This window comes from Trichoderma aggressivum (genome assembly GCF_033847375.1).
Source record: "Trichoderma aggressivum f. europaeum strain CBS 100526 chromosome Unknown scaffold_067, whole genome shotgun sequence".
Lineage (NCBI taxonomy): Eukaryota > Fungi > Ascomycota > Sordariomycetes > Hypocreales > Hypocreaceae > Trichoderma > Trichoderma aggressivum.
Genome location: NW_026946433.1, coordinates 42,059 through 66,656, shown reverse-complemented (window position 1 = coordinate 66,656; position 24,598 = coordinate 42,059). Strand labels below are relative to the sequence as shown.

Genomic DNA, 24,598 nt, shown 5'->3' with positions numbered 1-24,598 from the left:
ATTACGCTACAACGAGCTGAAACGTGGAGTGCTTACTGTGGACAATCAATCGGTCATCACACAGACCCAAGGCCTCATGCATGTATATGGTAGCAACTATGGGAGTGCATACATCAATGCCGTGTTAGTTTGTGCATTTAGGTCCGTTTTGCTCGCCGCGAGAGATATCCCTTGTAAGAACATTCTATTGCGTCTGACCCGCAAAGGTGTGAAGTGCCAGGACGGCTTCTGCATTTTGCCGATGCATGGTTGCAACTACCAGTCTCCTGCTCGAAATCGTGAGTGAAACGCACACTTGGGATGGTACAGAAAACGGGAAACAAAGAAGAAGACCGAATAAAATTGAAGTTCGAGACAAACGCACAATACGCGGCAATTCCTGATTCTAATGTTCACATTGCATTGAGTACGGTGGGTCATTATGCTCAATCTATTCATCGGCCGAGTGTAGCTACTTGTTGGGAGCAATGGTGGATAATATTCGTACGGGTAAAGGTTAAAGATAATTCTTTCTGTGAAAAATTCTGATAATAGATACCTGAAACCTTTTTTTCTATTACGTAGTAGGGCCGGAGTAATAAGCTTTCTTGAAGTCCAGTGTGGAGGGAATCGTGAGAAGCTCTAATTCAATTTCTCAGTTCAACGGCAGGTAGCAAATCTAAATGAGACCAAATTTAATAAATTAAGACTTTGTATAAAGCTACGTAGTTAATATAACACGCTAAAGATGTTTTCACAACTCAGCCTCATATGTGGAACGATATATCACACATCTTTTGTCGTTGGATTTTATCCGATGGTTCTGAAACATTTCTGGTGGTCCCGGCGAAAATGGCGGCGTGATTCTTAACAGATGAAACGACACGCGCAATCCACCAGAAGAATCATGCTCTAATATTAGCCTAAACTGAATGGTCAATAACCATAATACAAGTGCCAAGCGGACAAGGTTAGATGGCGGCACACAATGCGTGTACCGATGTTTTACTACGGACGAGACCTTTTCTTAAGGTTACGATAATCACCTCTGCCGGGATGGATGAGTACTGACATCAGTAATGACGGATATGGGCAATCTCGAAGTACAGCCTTTGAGAACTGATAGTCTGTTAACTATCAAGGTTCTAAGATCAGTCATTTACTACGACTCATAACTTGTTATCCAGTTCTCTGTGGAAATATTCATCCAATTCGTTTAATGTGGGGCTGATCGTTTTTATAAGAGTTGTCACGAAAAAGGCTATACAGGACTTGGAGATACTCGGGTTCGGCTCCTCCTAATCGGTAGTATGTCTAGAATAGATTATGTCACATTTGTGATTTCTGCCTTCCCATTTGAATGCGTTATCATAAAGAAGAGCCTGCGATTGGTGCGCATTAAGATGGATAATATCCCTTTAGCCGCCATGAGTATAGAATGACGTTCCATGCGGGCATACATTGTCTATAAGCTTGGATTGGTTGGGCGTGCACGGCATTTTTCCCGAACTCTGCCAATTTAGGGCTATCTTAATATCTTCAAACATATCCCGTAACATTTAAGCGATACTCCGTTATAGCTAGCAAGTCTGTTGCTGAAATTTACGCTGTCTTAATTGTCTGTTGTAATATGTCTATAAAATGCTTGTACTCTTCCGCGAAATTCAGTGGCAAACAAGTTCTTCATTACGTATCTTTCTCTTATATCCTCTTTATGAGAACTTCTTATCATGAGAATCACAGACTTTGACGTGAATAGCTGGCTAGCCAGTACCATCTCTCTACTCAGCTTGGTAACGGTAGCCAGAGCGTCGTGCACACTCCCATCATCATACAAATGGACATCAACGGGCCCGCTGGCAACCCCAAAGTCTAGCTGGGTTTCTCTCAAAGACTTCAGCGTCATCCCATATAATGACCAGTATCTCGTTTATGCATCCACCGTCAACTCAGCAGGATCCTACGCCTCAATGAACTTTGGTCTCTTCTCAAACTGGTCAAGCATGGGCTCAGCAAGCCAGAACGCGATGAATAATGGAGCGGTTGCTCCTAACCTCTTTTACTACCGCCCAAAAAACATCTGGGTTTTAGGACAAGAATGGGGTGTATACCCATTCAACTACATGACATCTACCGACCCTACGAACCCAAATGGATGGTCATCTCCCCAAGCCCTATTTACTGGAAGCTTGCCCGGCACAGGCGCTATTGATCCGGCGCTTATCAGCGATGGCACAAACATGTATCTTTTTTTCGCAGGAGATAATGGTCACATTTATCGGTCCAGCATGCCGAATTCGCAATTCCCAGCAAGCTTTGGTTCAACTTACACGACAATCATGACTGCCGCTACCAATGACCTATTCGAAGCGGTGCAAGTTTATAAAGTTGATGGCCAGAGCCAGTACCTTATGATCGTTGAGTGTATTGGATCAGTGGGGCGGTATTTCCGCTCTTTTACTGCTAGCAGTCTAAATGGTTCATGGACAGCGCAGGCTGCCTCAGAGAGCAATCCTTTTGCTGGGCATGCTAACAGTGGAGCATCCTGGACTAATGATATCAGCTCCGGCGACCTTATCCGCAGCACAAACGATGAGACTATGACAATCGACCTTTGCAACTTGCAACTGCTTTACCAGGGGATGGCCATAGGTTCTGGCGGGGAGTATAATCTCCTGCCATGGCGACCTGGTGTTCTCACACTCACCAACCCTGGCAGTGGCTCTGGAGGATCCGGGGATGGAGGCTCTGGAGGTGGAGGCTCAGGCACGGCGGCTCACTGGGCTCAATGTGGTGGTCAAGGGTGGACTGGGCCTACCACTTGCGAGGTATGTAACTGCGTGTCTTCACACTAAATGACGGTTGTTGACAAACCAATAGAGCCCCTACAAATGCACCGCAAGCAACGAATGGTATTCTCAATGTCTGTAAGAGAGTAATCGGAAATATAAATGAGTAGATACTAGCATATTGGCCAAGCTGTTATAGTAGTAACGCGAATCTGCTTATTTCGTCCAGAATATTGTCGAAATATGAAGTACACTGCTAACTTGCAATTACACTCTCTACACTCCCGACACTCATCTAAACCTGGTTGAGTGGTAGAGAGGAAATGTAGCCATCTTGGTTGTAGCGGTGCCTCAAAGTGAGAGAGAATATATTGGATGTGAGAGATGGAGAGTGGCTCTCTCGGAATGCTCAATGGCAGAGGGAGAACCCCACACCAACGCGCTAGCTGACTTCTTGTGGATATCAAGGAAGATCAGAGCGGCGAAGATAATAATGAATATCGCCGGGTCAACTCTGAGGTTGTGTGAATTGTTCCACTGCTCTGATATTGACGCCAGGTCCTGGCATGCCTCAAAGACCCCCTGCCACCTTAAAGTCCATTCATCGTGCTGCTCCCGTCTGTTACAGTTTATGACGGACAGAAAAAACTGCGCCAAGTTCAAATGGAATAGTGTGACTAGCCTTGCGTTGTGATCCCTCCCTGTCTCATTTGAAAACGCATTCCTTCTGGTGTTGAGGTAGTTTGCCGGTAAAGAGAGACGAACTGCCGAGATATGTCGCTCAATATCGTCTAAACCTTGAATCGATAGGTGTTGTGGTAGGCCGTGCAAACGTATAGCTCGTGCCACCACATGTAGGAGAGTTGTAGTGATCATATGGAAATTAAACGAGGATATTTCCGGTGGCTGAGAGGATATGATAGGTATGGCCTCCCAAAGGCTGCTATGATACGTTGGCAACAAGACATTTTTGTGTGCAGAATTATGCTGATGTTCTATATGAGCTCCATCAGGGATCTCCTGTAAAAGAGAGGTATAAGCAAGTCTTTCATCTACCACATAGGGGGTTCCAGACGATAGATTGGCGTAAGAGTCTAGGCGATAAATGCACCACCATATCAGGCGCCACTCCTCCAACTGGCGCTGTGTCATAGTGCTCCACCTAGGGTATTTCGATTTGACAATCTCCAGACGATCCAATCCTGTCCACGTGGCCATGCGCGTAAGTTTCCCGACGCGCATCCATGCTTGCTGTCCCGGAAACTGGTGGAATTCGTAGAAGGCTAGCAGACAACTCTTACGAAATTGGTCGATGGATGGCGAGTTGCCAAACATATCCTCTTCAAGTGATCCTGCACTCAAGATTTCGTCAATGCAAGAATCGATGTCAAAGGTCGCAGTACAGAACGCGTATCCGGTCAGCTTGGCAGTTATCATTACGATGGTTAGGACCAAATCGGGACCGTGTACCAAATTCCTGCAATCAGCAAGAAAATGAGACTTCATGAACAGTGGAATCTCTTCGTGAATATTGTCAAGGTATGCCTCCAATCTGTTTCAATTTCAGGAGTCGGGTTAGTAGTGGATATGAACTGTCCCCCAGACGAACCTACAGGTAGCTTTGTTCCTCCAAAGATATGCTCAACGAGAGGAGGTTATTGGACCCTCGGGTGGGTTTTCCCGAAGATATTGGCTGTATGGGATCGATATATCTATACCAATTTGTATTGGTAAGCGGAGAAGGAGGAGGAGGCTCCGCCGCCGGTGCTGGGCGGTCAGCCGATAGGTGTTGATGGTCTATATGATAGAGAGAATATTATCAGCACAGAATGCATGCTACGATAATGATCTATTTGAAGTTATATAGCCTGCAAGACGGGGATCATAAATGCCACGTACGGTCATATCCGGGACGATTGAGCCTCTCCTTTGTCATACCACGAACGAAGTGGAAGCTCTCAACCATGCAGAAAAAGCGATAGACACATTAATGGTAAACGACACGAGCGAACATACGGCGACAACTTCACCACGAAATGTCCATGGACTTACATGGGCCGTTGTTTTCATTGCAATATATGTCAGTTTAACGATGTATGGACTGGATATGACCATTGAGGCAGATGTCCAAGCAACTATTATTGTGCAGTTTAATAGTGTTGACCGACTAGCCTGGGTTGGAAGCGGATTTTTGCTCGACTCGGTCTGCTCGATTTTTCCGGTGTGAGTGCACTTTCCACTGGCCACACATCTACTTCTCTCCCAAAGTCTGACGTATGACTAAGGGCTGTTTTTCTACACTGCCTTTGACTATAAATATGTTTTCATTGTATCAGTGTCGTCGTTTGAAATCGGGTCAATAATTTGCGGCACGGCATCAACTATGAATGCACTGATCGTTGGAAGAGTAGTTGCTGGAATTGGAGGTTCAGGGATATATATCGGGTACGCTACCCTTTAGGGACAGTAAAAGCCTGTTGGCCACCATACATGTGCTCTGGCTAACAGCCCAAAGTGCTCTCAACTACTTTACAGCTCTTACTTCTGACCAGGAGAGGGGGCGATACATGTCGTGCATTGCCCTTGTATGGGGTGTCGGAGCCATACTTGGACCCGTCGTTGAAGGGGCTTTCTCTCTAAGCTCAGCATCTTGGCGATGGGCATTCCATATTAACCTGTGAGTGCATATCGCTCTTTATTGCGTGTCATCTTGAGATCTCATCAAGTGCCCTGGTATAGTGTGGTCGCTGCACTTTGTGCACCAATCTATATAATTTTTCTTCCATCAATCAAACCAGCCGACTCAGCTAAAGTAGGCGCTATACGAGGCATTTCCTTATTCGACTGGTCCAGGTGGATTCTTAGTACCGGCGCTATAGTTTGCGTTTCTTTTGCTTTGACAAACGGAGGCAACATCTAGCCGTGGCAAGATTATCGAACGATTATCTTTTGTGTCTTCTCTGGCATACTGATCGCCGCTACTGGGATTCGACAGAGATTGCATCTCTTCACGGCCGTTGAAAGGCGCCTCTTCCCACCCCCGCATAGTATCAAAAACCGCACCATTACGCTTTTAAACATACAGACCGCGGTAACTATTGCCAACATTTTTGTTCCGCTTTACTTTATCCCCCTGTACTTTCAGTTTGTGCATGGGGACTCTGCTATTGATGCAGCAGTACGCTTGCTCCCCTTTGTTATGGTTTTTGCTATCGGGAGTCTTTCTTCCTCGGATCAACTACTAGTAAGTTTCACTAGTCTTCCCTGTGGACAATTTCACCTACTAAACCCGAACCAAGCTGGCTGCTCTATGCGGCGTCGGCGATCTTCATTGGCGTGGGCGGTGGGCTTATGTATACAGTTGACATCAATACTGCTTCAACCAAAATTTACGGCTATAGCATTTTATTAGCTATCGGCAGTGGGCTAAGTTCTCAGGCGGGATATGCAATAGTTGGCATCAAGATTACTTCGAAAGGCTGGCCTGCTATTGATGTCCAACGTAGCATCTCCGCGCAAAACTTTTGGCAAATTACGAGCAGCTTACTCGCTCTGCTAATAAGTGGTTACATATTTCAGACCTTGGCAGTTAGAAATCTGATGTTCACTCTCAGAGAACATGGTTTTTCAGACGCGGACATTCGAGGAGCGGTGGCTGGTCTCCAGAGTTCTGTATTAAAGAATCTTGACCTGCGCCTAGCTGTAAAAGCCATAAGCGCTGTTACGGAGGCGGTGCGCCCAGTTTATATTCTCAACATTGTATATGGTATCATTTGTCTCTTAACGTCATTTCCAACGAAGAAAGAGCCCTTTTGCGCAGCGTCCAATACCCATGCCTTGATGCTGCAAAGGGTAGCATAGCCGTTCTGGAGCTGACAAACATGTCAAGCGCCGGATTGGGAGCGTGATATTGCATTTCAGAGGCGATAAAACAAACGTCAAAATGTATGAATAGATACCACTACTTCTAATTCTGTTTTACAATTGCTACTTCAAGTCAATATCCGAAGGCACCTGGACTATCAACCTCTCCACACGGGCGTTTATATCATTATACTTCGATAGTAAAAATTTTGACAACTTTCCTACTTCAATTAGCTGAGCCATTCGTATGGGCGTAAAAGCCCAATTTCGCAATGTAATATAGAGGTTCGAAGGGTGCCTTGCTCTTTGCTAAATTGAAGTACAATTTCTGTAGCGCGTACGTCTATCTCCACGTCACCGGGTGCCCTTATCAATTTAGGTGTGAACTACTCTTCTTGAAACACACACAGGCCCGATTCGGCCTGCTTATACATTTGACACTTTACGCACAAGTCGATATAGATCCAAAACTGTGAAGAAGATGATAATATCTATAAAGTGTACTAGGAGGTTTCATTGTCACTAGATATGTCGTAACAATAGGGTAGGAGAATAAAAACACAAGTCCATTAAAAAAGGGGGCGGGGTGTTCATTTACATCCCCTCAAAAAAGCCCTGATCAATTTCTAGTGAAGAAACATAACATTAGGGGTCCAACAGACAAAAAACATGAGCAGATAAATTAGAGCACCTCAGTAGGTCACCTCTGCTACTAGCGAGTGTCAGGTAACTTTACTACCTGACAATAACTGCAATCCAAATACCCTGAGACATCAAAGTGGCACAGGTGCCTGCGTATAAACTTTAGCTGCGGAGCAATAGTTTTATCTATATCAGTCCGTGTTCACCCAGGTCCGATCACCGGTGATAATAGCGAGATTTCTTCAAAATGAACTTTGCGCGTGAGGTATTTAATTGCAGCGTGACTAGCCCCATAGGATCCAGTGAGTTGTAAGAGTTGGTCAGCTTGAGTGATACGACCAAGAGAACTGCTTATGACGACTAATTTCGAGCGGTTGCTCTTCATTGACTTCTTCAATAGCGGTAGTGAAACTTGTATCAACGGGAGGGGCGCTGCCGTGTTGATAGCAAAGGGATATGTCTCAAAGTCAATGACAGAGGCTGCTATTGTTGCTATTGGATCAGTTAAAAGGAATTGATTATATATACTCCTGAATACGTAGACCAATTAAAAAACTAGTAAACGCTATGTATATTTAAAATCCCATTATATGGTAAACTCCAATGCAGTTTACTATCCACTAGTAGTACATTATAATTATAGTTATGGAGATTGGATGAGGGAGAATACCTCCTGTCTTTTTGCAAGCAAAAGATAAGTACCTGGCACTATGTAAGCAGTCTTTCTCAAACATCTGGCGTTTTAAGGGAAACTTTAGTTGAAGCATACCAGCCACTAGCCATCGACTCCTAAATCGCTCCAAAGCTGTCTTCAACGCATGGATATTCAATTCAATATCTATCCCAGCATGAGCATTTTGTTTCATTCGAAAACATGCCAGTAATGCCTTATACAGCATGTGCAGCAGAAAGGGTGAAAGTTTCTCGCAGTCGTGCGCGATCGACTCGGATGACTCTCGCGTCATGATCTTAACTGCATGCTGAAGAGCGGATATAGTTTCGGGCGATACAAACACCTCTCTTGGTAGCCCATCGTCATCCGTATCAAATTGATAGGATGGGTTGTCGAGGACAAATACTGCACTTCAAAAAGTTAATGGTACAAAACCACAGGGAATCGGGGGCTAATACATGTAACTTACTGCATTAAGTGTGCAGAATAATACTCTATTTGTGACCCCCTCTGTCTCTCCAAGGTTGATCAGGGAGAGAATAGTACGTCGCAGCTGTGCAGTATTGTGTGGCTCTTCACCTGACCTAGAAAGAGCCTGGCTGAACAGAGGTACTGCATGGGCAAACCGGGCAAATCTTCCAATGTGAATTTGAGAAGACAAGCGCAGTGTGACTGCATCTTCAGGCTTTGAAAGCTGTGACCTGCTGTTAGCGAGAAAGAAGCTTGAGAAGACATGCCCTCATACTCACTCCACTGTCCCAATCGTCATCGTCTACCGGTAGGTAACTCTCGGGGTCTGGATCTCGAGTAACCAGGTATCGCTTAGGATAACAAAGGTTCATAAATCTGCGTTGAAACCCACGCCGCGATGTTAGAGTACTGATAGGTCTCACGCATGGATTGGGATGTAACTGTGCGTACCTATCAAGGATTATAATCGCCCACCAAACTCGACGACGTTCTTCTAGCTCGATCCATGTGACTCCGGATCCGAGATCCCAGGTACTCAGAGATCTGTCGATCCCGATAAGGGTACCAATACGAGCACAATTTGCAACTGAAATAATCGCCGCGGGATATACCCCATGGCCAAGCTCGTAAATTGCAATCAGAATGGCGGCTTGAAGTGTCTGAACGGAGAATCTTCCAGATGACTCTATGTCAAAGTAAAATTGTTTCACAGTTCGATAGAGCATTGACTTCGCTACCGTTACACGTGATGAACAGAGCTTCATGGACAGCATTAGTAGAAACAGTTCAGCTCTTCGAAAAGCTAACCTCTGCAGCAAATGCTGTTGAAACTGCAGCTTGGATATAATAGGCATCCAAACATGGATTGTATCGAAGAAAACTTGTGCGGCAGCTTGAATGTCGCTAACACTGCCGACCAGGTCGGCAACTGTCTTTGTAATGGCAACATCTTTCTTTTTGGTTTCCAGTTGCGCTAATATGAAATGATCGGGATCCAAAAAGCTTGCGGCAAGGAGATCGAGCTCGTCCAATTCAGACAGCTGATAGTGCGCGTTGTCCCGCCCCAGTCGGTTAGGTAACTTGAGCAGATTCGTACCCGCAACGGTATTCCGAGACGATTGAGAGCTGGTAGATAGAGAAACGTCACCAGGGCTTTCTCCATCTCCTCGCCGAGCTCTTTCTTTCCTTTGGTGTGGATAATCGCATGCTACCCGCCTCCTGTCAAATTGCCCGGATTGTCAATTTTAATCCCACTCGTGATTGGCAATGTCAGAACTCACTGATGACAGAGCGTGCAACAGGGGTATTGGCGATCACAGCGCCTTTTCAAACGCCGACACTGATGGCAAGAAAGCGGTGGCTTCACAGGGCTAGCGGTATCTTGTTGATGTTTCGTAGTAGCGGACTGACGCGGCGGCATCTTCATGCGATGTTTGTGCGGACTTGTGGACAAATGGATGATGTTGCGATCAGATTTGGGCCTCCGCCGGCATTTTGTGGCGCGACTATGGCTCAACTGCAATTCTGTGATTGATTACGTGAGTAAATTTCGCGTCCTATCTGTAGACTGGTTGGAAGATGAACGCGAACATCAGGTTGTTGTGTGTTTTGCAAAGTCCTGCTGGCAAGATCCCGCCCTAAATGTCCGTTTATGAAGCCCGTTGAAAAGTCCGCTTTAAGAGTCCGCTCGATAATGCCGCTTCAAAGCTCCGCTTTCAATAACGCCCTCAGGCTTACATCACTTCTTCAGGCAATTTAGTATTAGTGATCATGGAATGCCCATACAGTGCATTACAAAGTAACATCTGACACATACCTTTGTGAGTATAGTAATAAACTTGAGAGCGATGAAGGGTCCACCTGCCTAGACCAATTTCCTAGCCCGACTTGTCGTACCAAAACTTTACTGGAACCGGGCAATTTTAACATCTAAGGTTCCCTGGTGGAAGGTAGTTGTGCGGTAAGTTTGCTGTCATTATCGCTTTTTCTCTCCATGATGACCTTGTAGAGGCATTGAGTATATTCCTCCACTAGATCTTATCATTATTTTCTCTTATCAGAGCTTTATTATTAGTACTCCTGAGCAATACAATTACTCGGCGTTTGGCCTGGAGTAAGCGATGCATGGCATAGAAGGTAGGACTCATAGTCAACACTCATAGGATGATGACACATGTTACTCTTGGTGACAGGAACAATATTCGATCACACGTGTTAATAATATGCAAAGTTGATATTTGGGACCCCCTTCAATAGTCCTCATAAGACGTAATGTTAACGTAGTCAACCTTCGGATATCGGATGTCAAGAGTTGCTTCGGTTTTATGAAAACACAATGAACTTGTACGCCACAAGGTTGCACACGCTGCTTTAAGCTCCGTTCGGAGTAGCTAATTTCCAGTAAACTCGGGCTAATTCAGCCAGCACCGATTTCTAAGCCAAGTCAAGCCAGCCCAATAAGATCAACGACATGGCTATGAAACTGACGAAAAGAAGTATTGCATCCACATGATCCCTCTCCACCCTATCAACTACGTACGGTCGGCAAGATGTTGACGATATGCCCAAGACTTGTTAGTGCTGATACGATATGAACTCCCGAGCTGAAGACTCTGGTTTGTAAGCCCAGTCACAAAGAAGCCACCGTATCCATCTGATCAACGGTTTGTAGTATAATCAACTCAGAGAAGATATCTAAGTCGCATCATTGGATGGTTATATATAATGGCTCCCGTTGAACCCAAGCATGTGCTGGTCAAGCTCCTCCTTGTTATACCAATAACTCGGCATCTACCCCATTGTCAAGATTGATCTCATCTCCCAAACATGGAAAAGACATCAAACAACTCAGCCAGTGATGTGGAAGCAAGTGGAGAGGAGCCTCTCAATAGCGGTCAATATGTGAATCCAAGAGAAGGTATAAAAAACTCGCAATGGATTCTCACCTGTATTGCACTATACTTGGGAGCTCTTCTATATGGTAAAGGTTCCTCAGACACTCATTTTTGGTAATTTTGCAGGTACTAATATTTGTAAGGCCTGGATACCACAATCGCTGCCGATGTTCAAGCGGAAGTATACGAGGCGTTGGGACATATCGAGAAACTGCCGTGGATTGGGCTTGGATTTCCAATGGCATCAGTTGCAACAATCCTCCCTTTCGGTCGGGCATACGCGCTGTTCAACATAAAGGTATTGCTCCTATCAAGCATTATCGTATTCGAAGCTGGTAGCGCACTTTGTGGTGCTGCGCCAACTTCTGACGCCTTAATTATTGGCCGAGCCATTGCGGGCATTGGTGGAGCTGGAATGTATTTGGGGTGAGTAGTACTGCGGGAAGAGGCCAAACAGAGCACTTACGAGATATAGGGCACTTACGTATTCATCCACCTTCACTACAAAAAAGGAAGCGCCTTTATATAACGCTTTGACTGGCTTAAGCTGGGGTGTGGGCTGTATACTTGGGCCGGTTATCGGGGGTGCTTTCTCGGTCAGCAGTGCAACCTGGCGTTGGGTAATATAACTATCTTTGTTGTACGTGAAGCGCATATTAATACCGTGTCCAGGCTTTTTATATCAATCTTCCGGCTGCTGGCATTCTGTTGCCAGTTTATCTCTTCATAGTCCCATCCAAGAACCCTCGGCCGGATCTCACTATAAAACACAAATTCACCGATATCGACTGGATTGGTGCGATTCTTTATGGTACAATTTTCGTCTTGTTTATGATTGTTGTCACCTTCAGCGGTTCAACCTTTGCTTGGAATTCTACCACACCCATTGTGCTTTGGGTGGTTTTTGGAGTATGCTTGATAGCCTTTGCCTTACAACAAGGCCTCAAGATCTTTACAACCGACGAACATAGGATCTTTCCCGTTCATTTTCTTAAATCACGCAGCCTCGTCTTGCTCTATATTGCTACAGGCAGTGCCGGCGCCGCCCAAGGTGTTGTGCTCTACTACACACCACTATTCTTCCAGTTCACAAAGGGCGATAGCCCTTTGCAAGCCGCTGTCCGCCTCTTACCTTTCATCTGCGTGTTCATTGTCTTCGTCATGGCTGCTGGTGCCACGCTGCCTATAGTGGGACGATACAATCTTTACTATTTTGCTGGCGGTTGTTTCATCTTAATCGGAGGCGCTTTGCTCTGTACAATTGATGAAACCACATCCACTAGCAAGATCTATGGCTATGAAGCCCTCTCGGCAATCGGAATTGGCTTACTTTTCCAAATAGGATATGCTGTTGCTGTTGCAAAAGCGTCTCCGACGGATGAGCCGAAGGCGATTGGCTTTATCAACGTTGCGCAGATTGGTACCATTGCTATTAGCCTTGCAATTGCAGGGTCCCTATTTCAAAATGTTGGGTTTGACTCACTCAAGAGCGCTTTCGCCGGTCGCCATCTCCCAGATGATTATATCCGATCGGCTTTGGCGGGTACCCTGTCCCCTGTCTTCTCTTCCGGCGATGCAGAGATTATTCATGTTGCTGTTGTATCTGTAGCAGGAACAATTCGAAAAATCTTTAGCACTGTTGCCGCGGCCGGCGCGCTAGTTGTGGTGAGCTCGCTTCTGATGCGATTTGAGAAAATAGACCTGGGCATTGTCGCTGGTGGTTAAAGAAGGCTCAATGGTATGCCAGGTGCAGTGGAATTTTAACTATAGACTCAGCTTATTTTTCTTTGATGTATGGAGCACTCAAACTTGCATGCATGTCTCAGCGCTAAACTGGTTTATATGACTTTTGTATATCGACCTTTGGATTGTATACTTCTTTATGGCGAGTTTAGAATTGTCAATCTCTCCAGCAAACTATATTTCTATTATATTTGTTATTAATCAAGATCATCAAGTCTAGTCTCTGGAGTCAAAGTCATGAGGTCGGAACTCGGGCTCGGGTCTCGGAATCTCCTTATTGATCGTAGTAATTGGCAATGAACCCACCCAGCTGCGTAGGGACCCGTTCCGAATGCCGAAAGTGGCCTTTTTGGCCGCATTGGAGCGTATCGTAAATCTGTATAAGTGTAACTGGGTAGTTAATATTGTATCAATGTCCATCTTGATACAGCTTTGAATTTATCAAACGATATCAGTATTTTGATATGATTACCGAATCGCACAGCACAGCTAACGGCAATGACTTACATGCGCCTGGTGGCCGGCCAATGCAGAAATTTCTGGTAGACACCAGGCTCTCTGCAAGAAAGAAACTCCTCGCTTTGAGTCTCGAACAAAAGGTGGGCTATCAGGAGAAAATAACATAATCAATTCTTAACAGTTCGTAGGTTTCATTGCTCACTACTGCGGACTTTTGGAGGACAAACGCCATACCCGAACACAGCATCCCAGCCATCAAGACTTCAGACGGCCCAAATGGAGCTCGGGGTGCTATGTTTATTGGTGGCACCAAGGTAAGAAATGCTGATATGACCCGCTGGAGGATTTTGCTAACCTGACCAGGCCGCTCTGTTTCCCTGTGGGACCTCTTTGGCCGCTACTTGGAACAAATCTCTTTTACGAACCATCGGAGAGCATTTAGCAGCAGAGGCTAAGGCCAGGTCAGCAGATTTATTGCTTGCGCCAACGGTGTGCATGCATCGTCACCCCCTTGGCGGCCGGAACTTTGAGTCCTTTTCTGAAGACCCCCTCCTAACAGGAAAGCTGGCTGCACAGTACATTCAAGGTCTCCAGGAAAATGGTATTGCAGCTTCAATTAAACGTGAGAGTGTCCTCCCTAGCCGTCCCAAGCGTTGATAATGACATCCTTTAGACTTTGTTGGCAATGAAGTGGAAACAGACAGGATGAGTAGAGACTCTATCATCTCAGAGAGAGCTCTGCGTGAAGTATATCTTCGTCCCTTTGAGATTGCCATTCGGGAAGCACAGCCTTGGACGGTCATGTCTTCGTACAATCTCATTAACGGAGTTCATGCTAATATGAACTACAAAACGCTCAAACATATCTTACGAGGAGAATGGGCCTACGATGGGTTCGTTATCTTGTTTGTCATAGAAAATCCTGAGCTGATCCTTCACTAGAACTATCATTTCGGACTGGAGCGGCATCAATTCCACTGTCGAATCCCTACGAGCGGGTTGTGACATTGAGTTTCCACACTCAACAAAGTGGCGATTTCACAAGCTTGTTGAGGCTGTGAATGAGCACCGAATTAGTATAACTGAGATCGACAGAGCTGCCGAAAATGTTCTCTGTTTAGTTGAGCGCGTTAAACCAAGCGCGGATATGTCAACTGAGCGACCTGAGGGGGAAGACGACCGCAAAGAAACGCGCCTACTTATTCGCACAGCAGGACACGAAGGGCTTACACTACTGAAGAACGACGGAGTTCTCCCAATCTGTCCCAAGACGACCAAGATTGCAGTCATAGGACCCAATGCCAATCGTGCAAGTGCTAACGGAGGCGGCAGTGCCAGTCTGAACCCGTACTACAATACTCTCCCGCTGGACAGCATCCGTCAGGTTACCGGAGAGGTGAAGTTTTCTCAAGGCTGCTCGATCCACAAGTGGTTACCAGTGGCTTCCGAGTACTGTACGGATAGCGCTGGCAACCCTGGCGTCGACATTGACTGGTACGTTGGCGACAGCTTTCACGGCAACGCTGCGGTTACTCAGCATCGCAACCATACAGATTTGTTCCTCTGGGACTCGGCACCTATTGACAAAGTCGGTCCAGAGTGGTCAGCCATCGTAAAGACCTCTCTAACGCCCATCGTGTCTGGCAAGCATTCCATCAGCTTCATGAGCGTTGGCCCTGGTAAATTGTATGTCGATGGTGAGCTCGCGCTCAACTTATGGGATTGGGCAGATGAAGGGGCAACAATGTTTGAAGGATCAATGAATTATGTTATCGAGGTTGAAATGCAGGCATCTAAGCCGGTGCAGCTTATGGTTGAGATGACAAACGAGTTGCGCCCGCTGGCCAAGCAAAAGCAGCTTGGGGTCACGCATAAGTTCGGCGGCTGTAGAATCGGTTTCAAGCAGCAGGACAAGGTTGACTCCATCCAAGAAGCTGTTGACCTAGCTCGGGTTGCCGACGTTGCCATTATCGTTGTTGGTCTCGACGCCGAGTGGGAATCAGAGGGCTACGATCGTGATTCAATGGATCTACCCGGTGAGCAAGATAAACTCATCAAGTTAGTGGCTGCGGTTAACTCTCGTACAGTGGTAGTCAACTAGTCTGGAAGTCCTGTTTCCATGCTATGGGTCAATGAGGTGGTAGCCATCATCTAGGCCTCGTATCAGGGCTAAGAAGCGGGCAATGCGTTGGCGGATGTGCTTTTTGGGCTGGTCTGTCCCAGTGGTAAACTTCCGGTAGGCCAATCTATTCTAAAAAAATATATATATATATGGATGCTTACGAGAGCTCAGACTACTTTCCCACGGCGCATAGAAGATACCCCGGCATGGCTCACCTGGCCCGGAGAGAATCTCCGTGCCGTGTACGCAGAGGGTTTGTATGTTGGGTACAAGCATTACGATCAGAACCGTATTGAGCCACTATTTCCATTCGGCCATGGCCTCTCTTATACAACATTTGAGTACGGGCACCCGCAGTTATCAGCTACTTCCATCACGTCTGATGGTCACATCATCATCACGCTGAGCATCACGAATACTGGTGAAAGGGCAGGAGCAGAAACCGTACAGTTTTACGTACGAGACGAGAGCAGCCGCTTTCCGCGACCTATCAAAGAGCTTGTAGCTTTCGAAAAGGTCTTTCTAGAGCCTAGCCAAACTGCCTCGGTCATCGTCAACCTAGACAAATACTCCGTTGGGTATTATGACGACAGCATTTCAGAATGGATCGCCGAGAAGGGCACGTTTGAGGTCATGATTGGAGCGTCTAGCGCGGATATAAGGTACGTGATCGTCTAAGAATTGCGGACAGAGACTTACATTCTCAGGCATCGGGCTTGTATACGAGTTGATGAAGATTTTACTTGGCTGTTCTAAGGCGTAAAGAAGGCAAAGAAGGTTGCAAAAGATCGCGCGAGCATGTTGCCATCTTCTAGCCTAGAGCATTAGAATTAAAATTTGAAAGATCAATATAGATATTTTATCAACTCTAATCTTGTGGATATACAACACCACCAGCCTTCCTAGCCTCATCCATGATGGCAGCTATTCTCCGAGTCTCTGCCAAGGGCATGACATCACTCTCAAGCTTCCCGGCCAAGATACATGATGCTACTGCATTTGCCTCAAAGTAAAAACCGCTGCCTGGATGCTCAAACTCGCGGACCTCATAGGTAGTGTTGCTATAGCGCTGGATTCTTATAGACGTTGGCTTTGCAGCCATGGGCCCAGATAATATGATAGCACCCCTGCTCCCATCAATGCGACAGAAATCTCTCTCTGTAGTGCTCCCCAAAGAGGCGGTTAGAATGCCAAGGCACTACGTCGAAGGGTAGCTGACCACAATCGCTACTGAGTGATCAACTCCATCTATGACGGTCATTCCGGATGAGATTTCAGGCTGAAGCGCCTTTTCCCCGACCTGTCCATCCAGTATCAGATTGCTCATAGTTAGCGGGTATATTCCAAGGTCAAGAAGAGCTCCTCCACCCAGATTCCGATCTTTGATCCTCGACGTTGGTGGCAACGAGCTCATGTTGCAGCTAAAGTCGCAGAACATACGTGACACCTTTCCTATAACCAGTTCTTCGTGTATCATTGTTCTCAACTCGGAAATTATTGGGAGAAACCGAGTCCAAACAGCTATCATCGTAAGTTCAAGTACTAGAAGAGAGGGTTTCATGATAATTACATACCTTCCATCACAAAGACTTTCTTTTGGCTCGCAAGAGCTACTATCTCGTCCACTTCTTTGGCATTTATCGCCATTGGCTTCTCGCAAAGTACGTGTTTTCCCGAGGCAATAGCATGCAGATAGGCATCCTTGTGCATAGAATGTGGCAAACCTACGTATACAATGTCTATCTGACCGTCTGCATACAAGTCCTCTTGTTTAGTGTAAATCTTGGGATTTTGCAGAGTGGTCTCGGTGGTCTCGAGAAACGTTAACCCTTTGTTCAAAGTCGACGTGGCTACTGCTGAAATAACATGTCGGGCTGTAGTTGAACTGTGGCTTTGAGCAATCACGAAGTCTTTGACAAAGAGCGTTGAAATGTATCCGGTGCCTGACGTGTGTCAATGAGTATCATGAGGCAGAAAGTCACACTCTCACATACCAATTATGCCCCATCTAATATTAGCCGCTTGATGAAGTTGAGACATTGCTTCTACCTTGCCAGATGACAATGGGATATTCGCAACAATTGATAGGCAGTAGTTCCAGTTTCTCTCACGGCCTATGAAGTAGCACACTTTCATCATTATCATCGACGATTACGAGGTCACGTGTCTGTTGCCCAGAGCCAACATGCAGATTGCCTCTTCCACGGTCGGCTAGCTTGAAAGCTCGGGTCTCGTCGGGATGAACGAAGCCTCTCTACGGGCGTCGCAAACTATCATGATATCCGGCAGAATCCATTTGCTGTAAAAGCGTCATATGAAGGCGTTGAACCGAACCCTCGGGACCCGAGTTCCGGCTCAAACTTGGCAATTTATGAGATGATATTACGTAGTGACGACACAAACAAAGACAATCCGGAGCCCAATCTAGCGAGGATATGCGTCATATTTTCGCCTTCATTGAGTATTTAAGAATGTGTTACTCCATTTCTTAGCAATCTAGTTCATTTACTAATTCTGCCAACCTGGTTTCGCTATCAAATTCTCTTGTATCATTATTAACACTGACATCATGGCAGTCAAGTACGAGTTTCTCACGCTCCAGCAAATAGAGCACTTTCTGAGGTACGGCTGGGGTTCTATCCCAGAGTGTTTCACTAGAGAACAAGCCGAAGAGTGGACAAAAGATCTATGGACACGCCTTGGCTACGATAGGAACGACCCGTCTACCTGGGTTTTGGAGAAGATTAACATGCCAACACTCAATACGGTTGACGTCCGTGACTTAGCACCCAAGGCATGGAAAGCCATTTGCGAACTCTCCGGCGGCGAAGATCGTGTTGCGGAAATCTCTCGCTACTGGGGAGACAACTTCATCGTCAATTTTGGCAGCGAGAAGCTCAGTGGGAGGATTGTGGGCCCTCGCGAGCTGGATAACTGGCACGTTGACGGAGATAACTTTATCCACTTCCTCGACTCTCCAAACCAAGGCTTGCTGGTGATTCCATGCATCACGGACGTCTTGGAGAATGGGGGCGCGACGTACATTTGCCCCGATGGAATCGCCGTCGTGGCTAAGCATTTGCTAGACAACTCCGAGGGCGTGACGCCGTATATGGCGCGGAAAGGGGAGGAGAAGCAGTTTCACGAGTTTCAGTGGTTCTGCGAGCAAATCAAGAACCCCGCCAAATGCAATCTGTTCCAACAGATGACAGGAAAATGCGGTGATGTGGTTCTGATGCACCCGCTCATGATGCACTCAGCTTCGAGGAACGCCCTACACACCCCTAGGGTTATTACCAACCCTTTCGTGTCTCTGAAAGGGCCTTTCAACTTCAACCGCTCTGACCCAAGTGATTATTCATTAATTGAGAAGAAGACACTCAAAGATCTTGGGGAGAGTTCATTGCCCAACTGGAAGATCGGGGGAGAGAGGGACATTCTGAACCTTGGGCGCGTGGCGATTCATGAGCGAATGAAGGAGATGGAGCTACGGAGGCTAGCGGGAGAGAACATTGGGCATGTTGGTGATTCTGGAGTCGAGGTTCACCGAGAGATTGTAAAAGGACTAGTATGGGAGACGCCTGAGCCAAGCATGACTGCCCAAAATGTCTAGCAATGGGTATTCTGATGTATTGTCAAGTTCCATTATATGTCGCCTGATGTCAGTATGCAAGCTGATTACTTTCCATATTAATACATCTATGGGAAGCGATAATCATTCTGGACACAGATTGAGTAGTTTCAGAAGAGAGTCCAGAAGTTGCCAGTGCTCGGTTGTTCCTCGCTTCCTGGCAACCAGGCTCTAAATAGCATGTCATATTGCGAACTCATCTCGAATGAAGCAACATATCCTGCCATACCCTTTATGGCTTCATCGTCGTACACTCCTAGTATGGCTGCATCATCCACGTGGCCTTGAGAAGGCATAGTCTCTGATCCATCATCATGTCCAACCCAACCAGAGGCATCTATCGGGTTGTTTTGTAGAACGCCTGCTTCCACATCCATGTGTTGCGTGACCTCAAATCTACCGTTTAGGTCCTCTGCAACAATTGTGGGTGAGACAACGGCGTCTATGATGTCTCTGTATTCTCCTCCACCTATAGCTTGTATTTGTGTTTCTTGTTCATCTCTATGTCTCTCGACGAGTTCTTGGCGAGAATGCCGTCGCTTCAGAGGCAATCCAGCATCTATGATGCTTTCAGCAGAAGCGTGATTGGTGTTCCTACGGATGATGTTTCGAATTCCTTGTTGCTACCATTGGATAATATTAGCAAACATTATCGCCGTATAGCTGTGAGTGAAATATAACTGTAACCGTGTTACGCCGTGTGTGTATATATGAATAGTAACTTACCACTGTAGCAATCCTCGGCATTCGATTTGCTAGCCAATCCAAGGAGGAGATGTTAGACGCTAATGGAGTAGAAATCTCGCTCATCCCATAATCTTGGTTGAGATGATCGGATTCTGACAACTTTTGGATGGCGAGAAGCGTTTTCGTATTGGAATGCACCAGGACAATTACGATTGGATCGCTCAGCCGAGCACCTCGAATGTTGGCAATACTCCGCCAGAAGTTACTCTGCTCCAAGGATGATTTGAGTACTTGCTGGCGGCATGTCTGTAGAAAGGGCGAATTTGCAGAAGTGACCTTGACTGACTCGCGGAATCCGGGGAGGCTAAAGCGGTATAAGTTGCAGTAACACTCGCGCCACCAGGACTTTAGCATGATGAAAGTCGCCTTTTCTGACGTGTTAGTGTGAAGGTATAAATTCTGCTTCGTGAATCTCAGATTCGAGGGAAGTCGTTGCTCAAAGTTGGAGAGCTTCGTATGAAGGTTAGAGACTTGCTGCATCATTTGATCGGCTTGGATCATCATTCGAGAGACGCTTTTCATGAATCTTGATTGGGGAGACGTCAGAAAATGCTCGATCTTAGGCCATAACTACTACTCACAGATGAATTTCACGCCATATTTCAAACAACCCAACAAGGGCAGCAAAACCACTAATGTTCCGGACTTCTTGGTGGCTGGTAAAGGATTGCAAAGTGTCTGTCTCGACCTCAATCTCAGCTATGAAGAAGTGTTCACTGCAGGGTAACCGTAGGCTGTCTATGTACTTCGAGCACACAGAAAACTCTTCGACGGTTCCAGCGAGCAGTCGGTCTAGTATGCAGAGGTTCCACATCATGCGCCTCCGACTTTCTTTCTCGCTGGGTGACCCATTTGTCGATTCCGTATTGATCTGTAGACAGTAAGCCAATCGCGCAGCCAATCCAACCAACATCCACGTCTTCCCCATGTTGCCGGTAGTATAATAATAGTTAGCCCACAGTACTAAAACTTGTAGGTTAAGGAAGGAGTATGAGCCCATGTTGGCCATGATGTAGGTATCGACATCCTCGGCCCACTGAGTAGCTTGTCTCGTCATGTCCGCAGAAGCCTCGACGAAGTGTGAAGCAGAGACTGCCATAGCCTTGAGTAGCACGACCGGTGCTTTCTCCTCGTCGAGTTCCTCAAGTAGTCTGCCTTGATGGATGAACCCACGATTTGTTAGTGGGTATACGAACTCGAAATAGGCATCTATAAGGGCCCTAATCATCTCCTTGGGATGAATTGTATCGTTTGAGATGCTACACATGCGGTCATTAATAGTACTAACGCCACAACTTGGAGTATAGTTTCCCACAGGTTAGGGTGCTAACGGCGAGATACAGCCGCGAGCTCTGCCCGAGGAGGATCGCGTCTTAAGCCTAGCGACTCGTTTCCGCCATCATCATATAGGAGAGTCGGTTGCGATGAACCTGTCTCGGGCGACTTGGCATCTCCTTGACGAGGCTCGATGGGCCGTTTGACAGTTCGTTTGGCCTTAGGGCATGTACACACAAGCTCGTTCTGTAGACATCCTTGGCAACTAATTGGGTCGCTGGAGCACTTGAGCTTGCGCGCAGCGCAGTTCAGACACGCTCTCTGCGCCCTATCCCGCGGAATGCCTGCCTCAGTCATGTACCGGGATCGGGTACCGGTTCCCTGCTGCACAATGACTAACAATGTATCAATGTCTCGCCCAATGCCAAAGGTAATACCTTATACAACACCTGTACGGGATGCTTACCTGGCCTGTGACCGGGCTGCTCATACTGGCAATGCACTCCGCGTTTTGCACAGTTCGCGCAGGGATTAGGAGCTAAACTATCACACTTGACCTGTAGGATACACCATTAAGCCAGTCATGACCACCTGCAGAGTCGGGAATCGGCAACCTTGCGATTGGAGCAGACCCAGCAGCCTCCCTTGCGCATACGTGCCATCAGATTTGTGTGAGTGGGTGCAAGTGCCGGCGAAAATGTGCTACTGGACAATGATACCCCGAACGGTCGTTGAAAGGTGCAGGAAATGTTGAACGGTGGGCACTTCTGTTGATTCGGGAATTTGAAAAGTGAACGCGGATAGCGAGGGCCGAGAGGTTTTATATTCTGATCAACTGGATTCGATCGGACCAAGACGAGCGAATTAGAAATCTCAAACACCATCGCCTAAAAATGTTAGGGACTCGGATTTTCTCCCACGCCACGACGCCATCAGGCAAGACTACTGCAGCGCGTCTACTGCACCGTCAGGAAAATGCTTCAGTGTAGCCCGAGATCCGAGATGTGCCACAGCTTGCCAGAGAGTAAGCCAGAACTACCCCATGGGGCCCCAGAGATTTGGTTTCTGCAGGGCGATCTATTGGGGACGATGCGCCAGTAAATGGTTCAGCTGTGTCGTGATTGGGTACGTCTACTTATGTCGCCGCAACTTACTACCTGGTAGCTCTCTGATTTGCGAGATCCGAAAATCCCGACATGAAGCTAAAATCCAGCCACCACCGGTCCTACCTATCGGATAATCTTGATCACGGCAGCCATTGAGATGTCTCAATTTACACAGACTAAAGAAACGTGCATCGAGGACAAGAATCTGCTGCAGAATGGAACACAAAAGATTCAACATCTACAAAAGGACCCTCTCCCTACAGCTTCACCCTGAGTGACCAGTGCTACACTCTAGCACATTGCATTCGACACTCTTGGCTTCTTTCAGCAGTGCTTGTGGGTATTTGGCGAGCTACAAATATCCTATTCTCACAATATCACCCTTTTCGAAGCCATTATACATCAAGTTACGTTACTGAACCATGGCTCCATCTGCGGTCGCTTCTCCTGGCAACGCTGTGCTACTGGCCAAGGTGACTAACAAAACTCACCGGCTGTGGTGGAGAGACCCGGGTCTACAAAGCCTCAATATTCTACTCTTGTCGTGTTTTCTCGGTTCCATAGCAAACGGCTATGATGTATCTCTAATCTCTGGACTCGAGGCAATCCCCCGCTGGTTCGAGGACATATCTGGCGCCAAGAATGTCAATACTCTGGGTCTGCTCATCGCAGCCTACTCCTTTGGCGGTGTTATCTCTTTCTTTCCAGCACCCTGGGTGGCTGACAAGCTGGGTCGTCGGTGGGGGATCATAATTGGAGACGTGGCCGTCATCGGGCAGTGCTTCTGCAAGACGGCCATCCAGTTCCTCGCCACCCGCCTCGTCCTCGGCTTCTTCTCGCTTTTTTACTCCATCAGTTCAACAGCGCTTCCCTCAGAGCTTGCCCACCCGCGCCAGCGAGCTATCGTTGGCGCCCTCTTTAACACATTTTTCCTTGTAGGCGCCATCACGGCGGCTTGGACATCTTTTGGGAGCCACAGTATCGACAACAGCTGGTCGTGGAGGACACCTGTCATTACACAGCTCTTTGGACGAGTGTGCAGCTTATATTTGTCCTATTTACCCCAGAGTCTCCGCGTTGGTTGGTAAATAATGAACGGCTCGACGAGGCTAAAAGCACCTTAGCCAAGTACCACGCCAATGGTGATGAGACTGACGAGCTCGTCATTGTCGAGTTTTTAGAAATTCGCGCCTTAGTCGAGCCAGCTAAGAGCTTAAAGGTGACTTGGGCATCGTTGTTTGCTACCCCCGGCAACCGGAGGAGAATTTCCATCTGTCTCGGGCTCGGTCTCGCTACGCAGTGGGTTGGTAATGGCATCATTAGCTACTATTTTGCACCGGTGCTTGAGACGGTCGGCATCTCCAACCCAACTCAACAGCAAGGCATCAACGGTGGTTTGCAAATTTACAACTGGTTCTTGTCAATCGCCGGGGCGATGCTGGCAGAGAGGGCTGGGCGTAGAAAGCTGTTTATGCTATCGTCGTCCATAATGTTGTTGTTCATGATTCTCGTCTTGACATGCTCAGATGTCTTCGCCAACACGGGAAATTCTTCTTCCGGTACAGCGGTTATCGTGTTCCTGTTCCTGTTCTTGGGCGGCTACGTTATCGGCTTCACACCAATCCCTATTGTATATGTCAATGAGATTTGGCCGACAGAGCTTCGAGCCAAGGGCGGATCCGTGTATTGGCTCTCGCAAACGTTAGCAGTCTGCTTCAACCAGTATGTGAATCCCATTGCGCTCCGCGAGATTCGATGGCGGTACTACTTTGTCTACGTCGGCGTCCTGATTGCCGTCATAATGTTTGTCTACTTCTTTGTTCTCGAGACAAAGGGGAGTTCCTTGGAGGAGGTCGTGGGTATCTTTGACAAGAAGTATGAGGTGGCAGTATCTCAGCCGCTCAGCAACGCATTGAGAAAGGAGGAAACTGAGGTAGTAACCGTCGAAAACACAGCTTGAATTCACCAATAAATTACGCTTGGATAGCCAGAGAGAATTTGAGAATTGAGCAGGGGAGAAAACCGGCCTAACGCCGTGTGAAGCATCCGAGCCAAGTGCACTCACGTGTTCTGTACACTTTACACTTCTCTCCCCCCAGGTAGTCAAGATTCAGCTAGACCTGGATGATGGCAAAAGTCTACGCATTGTGAAAACAGCTTTACCAATACATCGTCCCGAGGGAGCAGCCTTCGCGCGGCAACA

The 24,598-nt window shown here is 47.0% G+C and overlaps 6 protein-coding genes across 6 annotated transcripts; 5 read left to right on the top strand and 1 right to left on the bottom strand.

The window, feature by feature from the left end:
* Window positions 1-1,949: 1,949 nt before the first annotated feature.
* On the top strand, window positions 1,950-2,910 carry Triagg1_10189 (CAZyme family GH62; the record flags this gene model as incomplete). Its single annotated transcript, XM_062894233.1, has 2 exons — window positions 1,950-2,807; window positions 2,860-2,910. 2 exons carry the CDS (start codon window positions 1,950-1,952, stop codon window positions 2,908-2,910), a joined length of 909 nt encoding a protein of 302 aa, XP_062750838.1.
* An 8,334-nt stretch (window positions 2,911-11,244) lies between these two features.
* Window positions 11,245-13,037, top strand: Triagg1_10188 (uncharacterized protein; the record flags this gene model as incomplete). Its single annotated transcript, XM_062894232.1, has 4 exons — window positions 11,245-11,398; window positions 11,456-11,738; window positions 11,860-11,932; window positions 11,985-13,037. 4 exons carry the CDS (start codon window positions 11,245-11,247, stop codon window positions 13,035-13,037), a joined length of 1,563 nt encoding a protein of 520 aa, XP_062750837.1.
* Window positions 13,038-13,519: 482 nt separating this feature from the next.
* Triagg1_10187 (CAZyme family GH3) lies at window positions 13,520-16,314 on the top strand (the record flags this gene model as incomplete). The annotated part of the gene is made up of 6 exons (XM_062894231.1): window positions 13,520-13,654; window positions 13,703-13,828; window positions 13,878-14,136; window positions 14,188-14,407; window positions 14,457-15,550; window positions 15,830-16,314. 6 exons carry the CDS (start codon window positions 13,520-13,522, stop codon window positions 16,312-16,314), a joined length of 2,319 nt encoding a protein of 772 aa, XP_062750836.1.
* Window positions 16,315-18,205: 1,891 nt separating this feature from the next.
* On the top strand, window positions 18,206-19,249 carry Triagg1_10186 (uncharacterized protein; the record flags this gene model as incomplete). The annotated part of the gene is made up of 1 exon (XM_062894229.1): window positions 18,206-19,249. One exon carries the CDS (start codon window positions 18,206-18,208, stop codon window positions 19,247-19,249), a length of 1,044 nt encoding a protein of 347 aa, XP_062750835.1.
* Window positions 19,250-19,377: 128 nt separating this feature from the next.
* Window positions 19,378-21,242, bottom strand: Triagg1_10185 (transcriptional regulator family: Fungal Specific TF; the record flags this gene model as incomplete). The annotated part of the gene is made up of 3 exons (XM_062894228.1): window positions 19,378-19,890; window positions 19,994-20,540; window positions 20,596-21,242. 3 exons carry the CDS (start codon window positions 21,240-21,242, stop codon window positions 19,378-19,380), a joined length of 1,707 nt encoding a protein of 568 aa, XP_062750834.1.
* A 1,575-nt stretch (window positions 21,243-22,817) lies between these two features.
* Window positions 22,818-24,355, top strand: Triagg1_10184 (uncharacterized protein; the record flags this gene model as incomplete). Its single annotated transcript, XM_062894227.1, has 2 exons — window positions 22,818-23,330; window positions 23,387-24,355. 2 exons carry the CDS (start codon window positions 22,818-22,820, stop codon window positions 24,353-24,355), a joined length of 1,482 nt encoding a protein of 493 aa, XP_062750833.1.
* Between the last annotated feature and the right edge of the window lie 243 nt (window positions 24,356-24,598).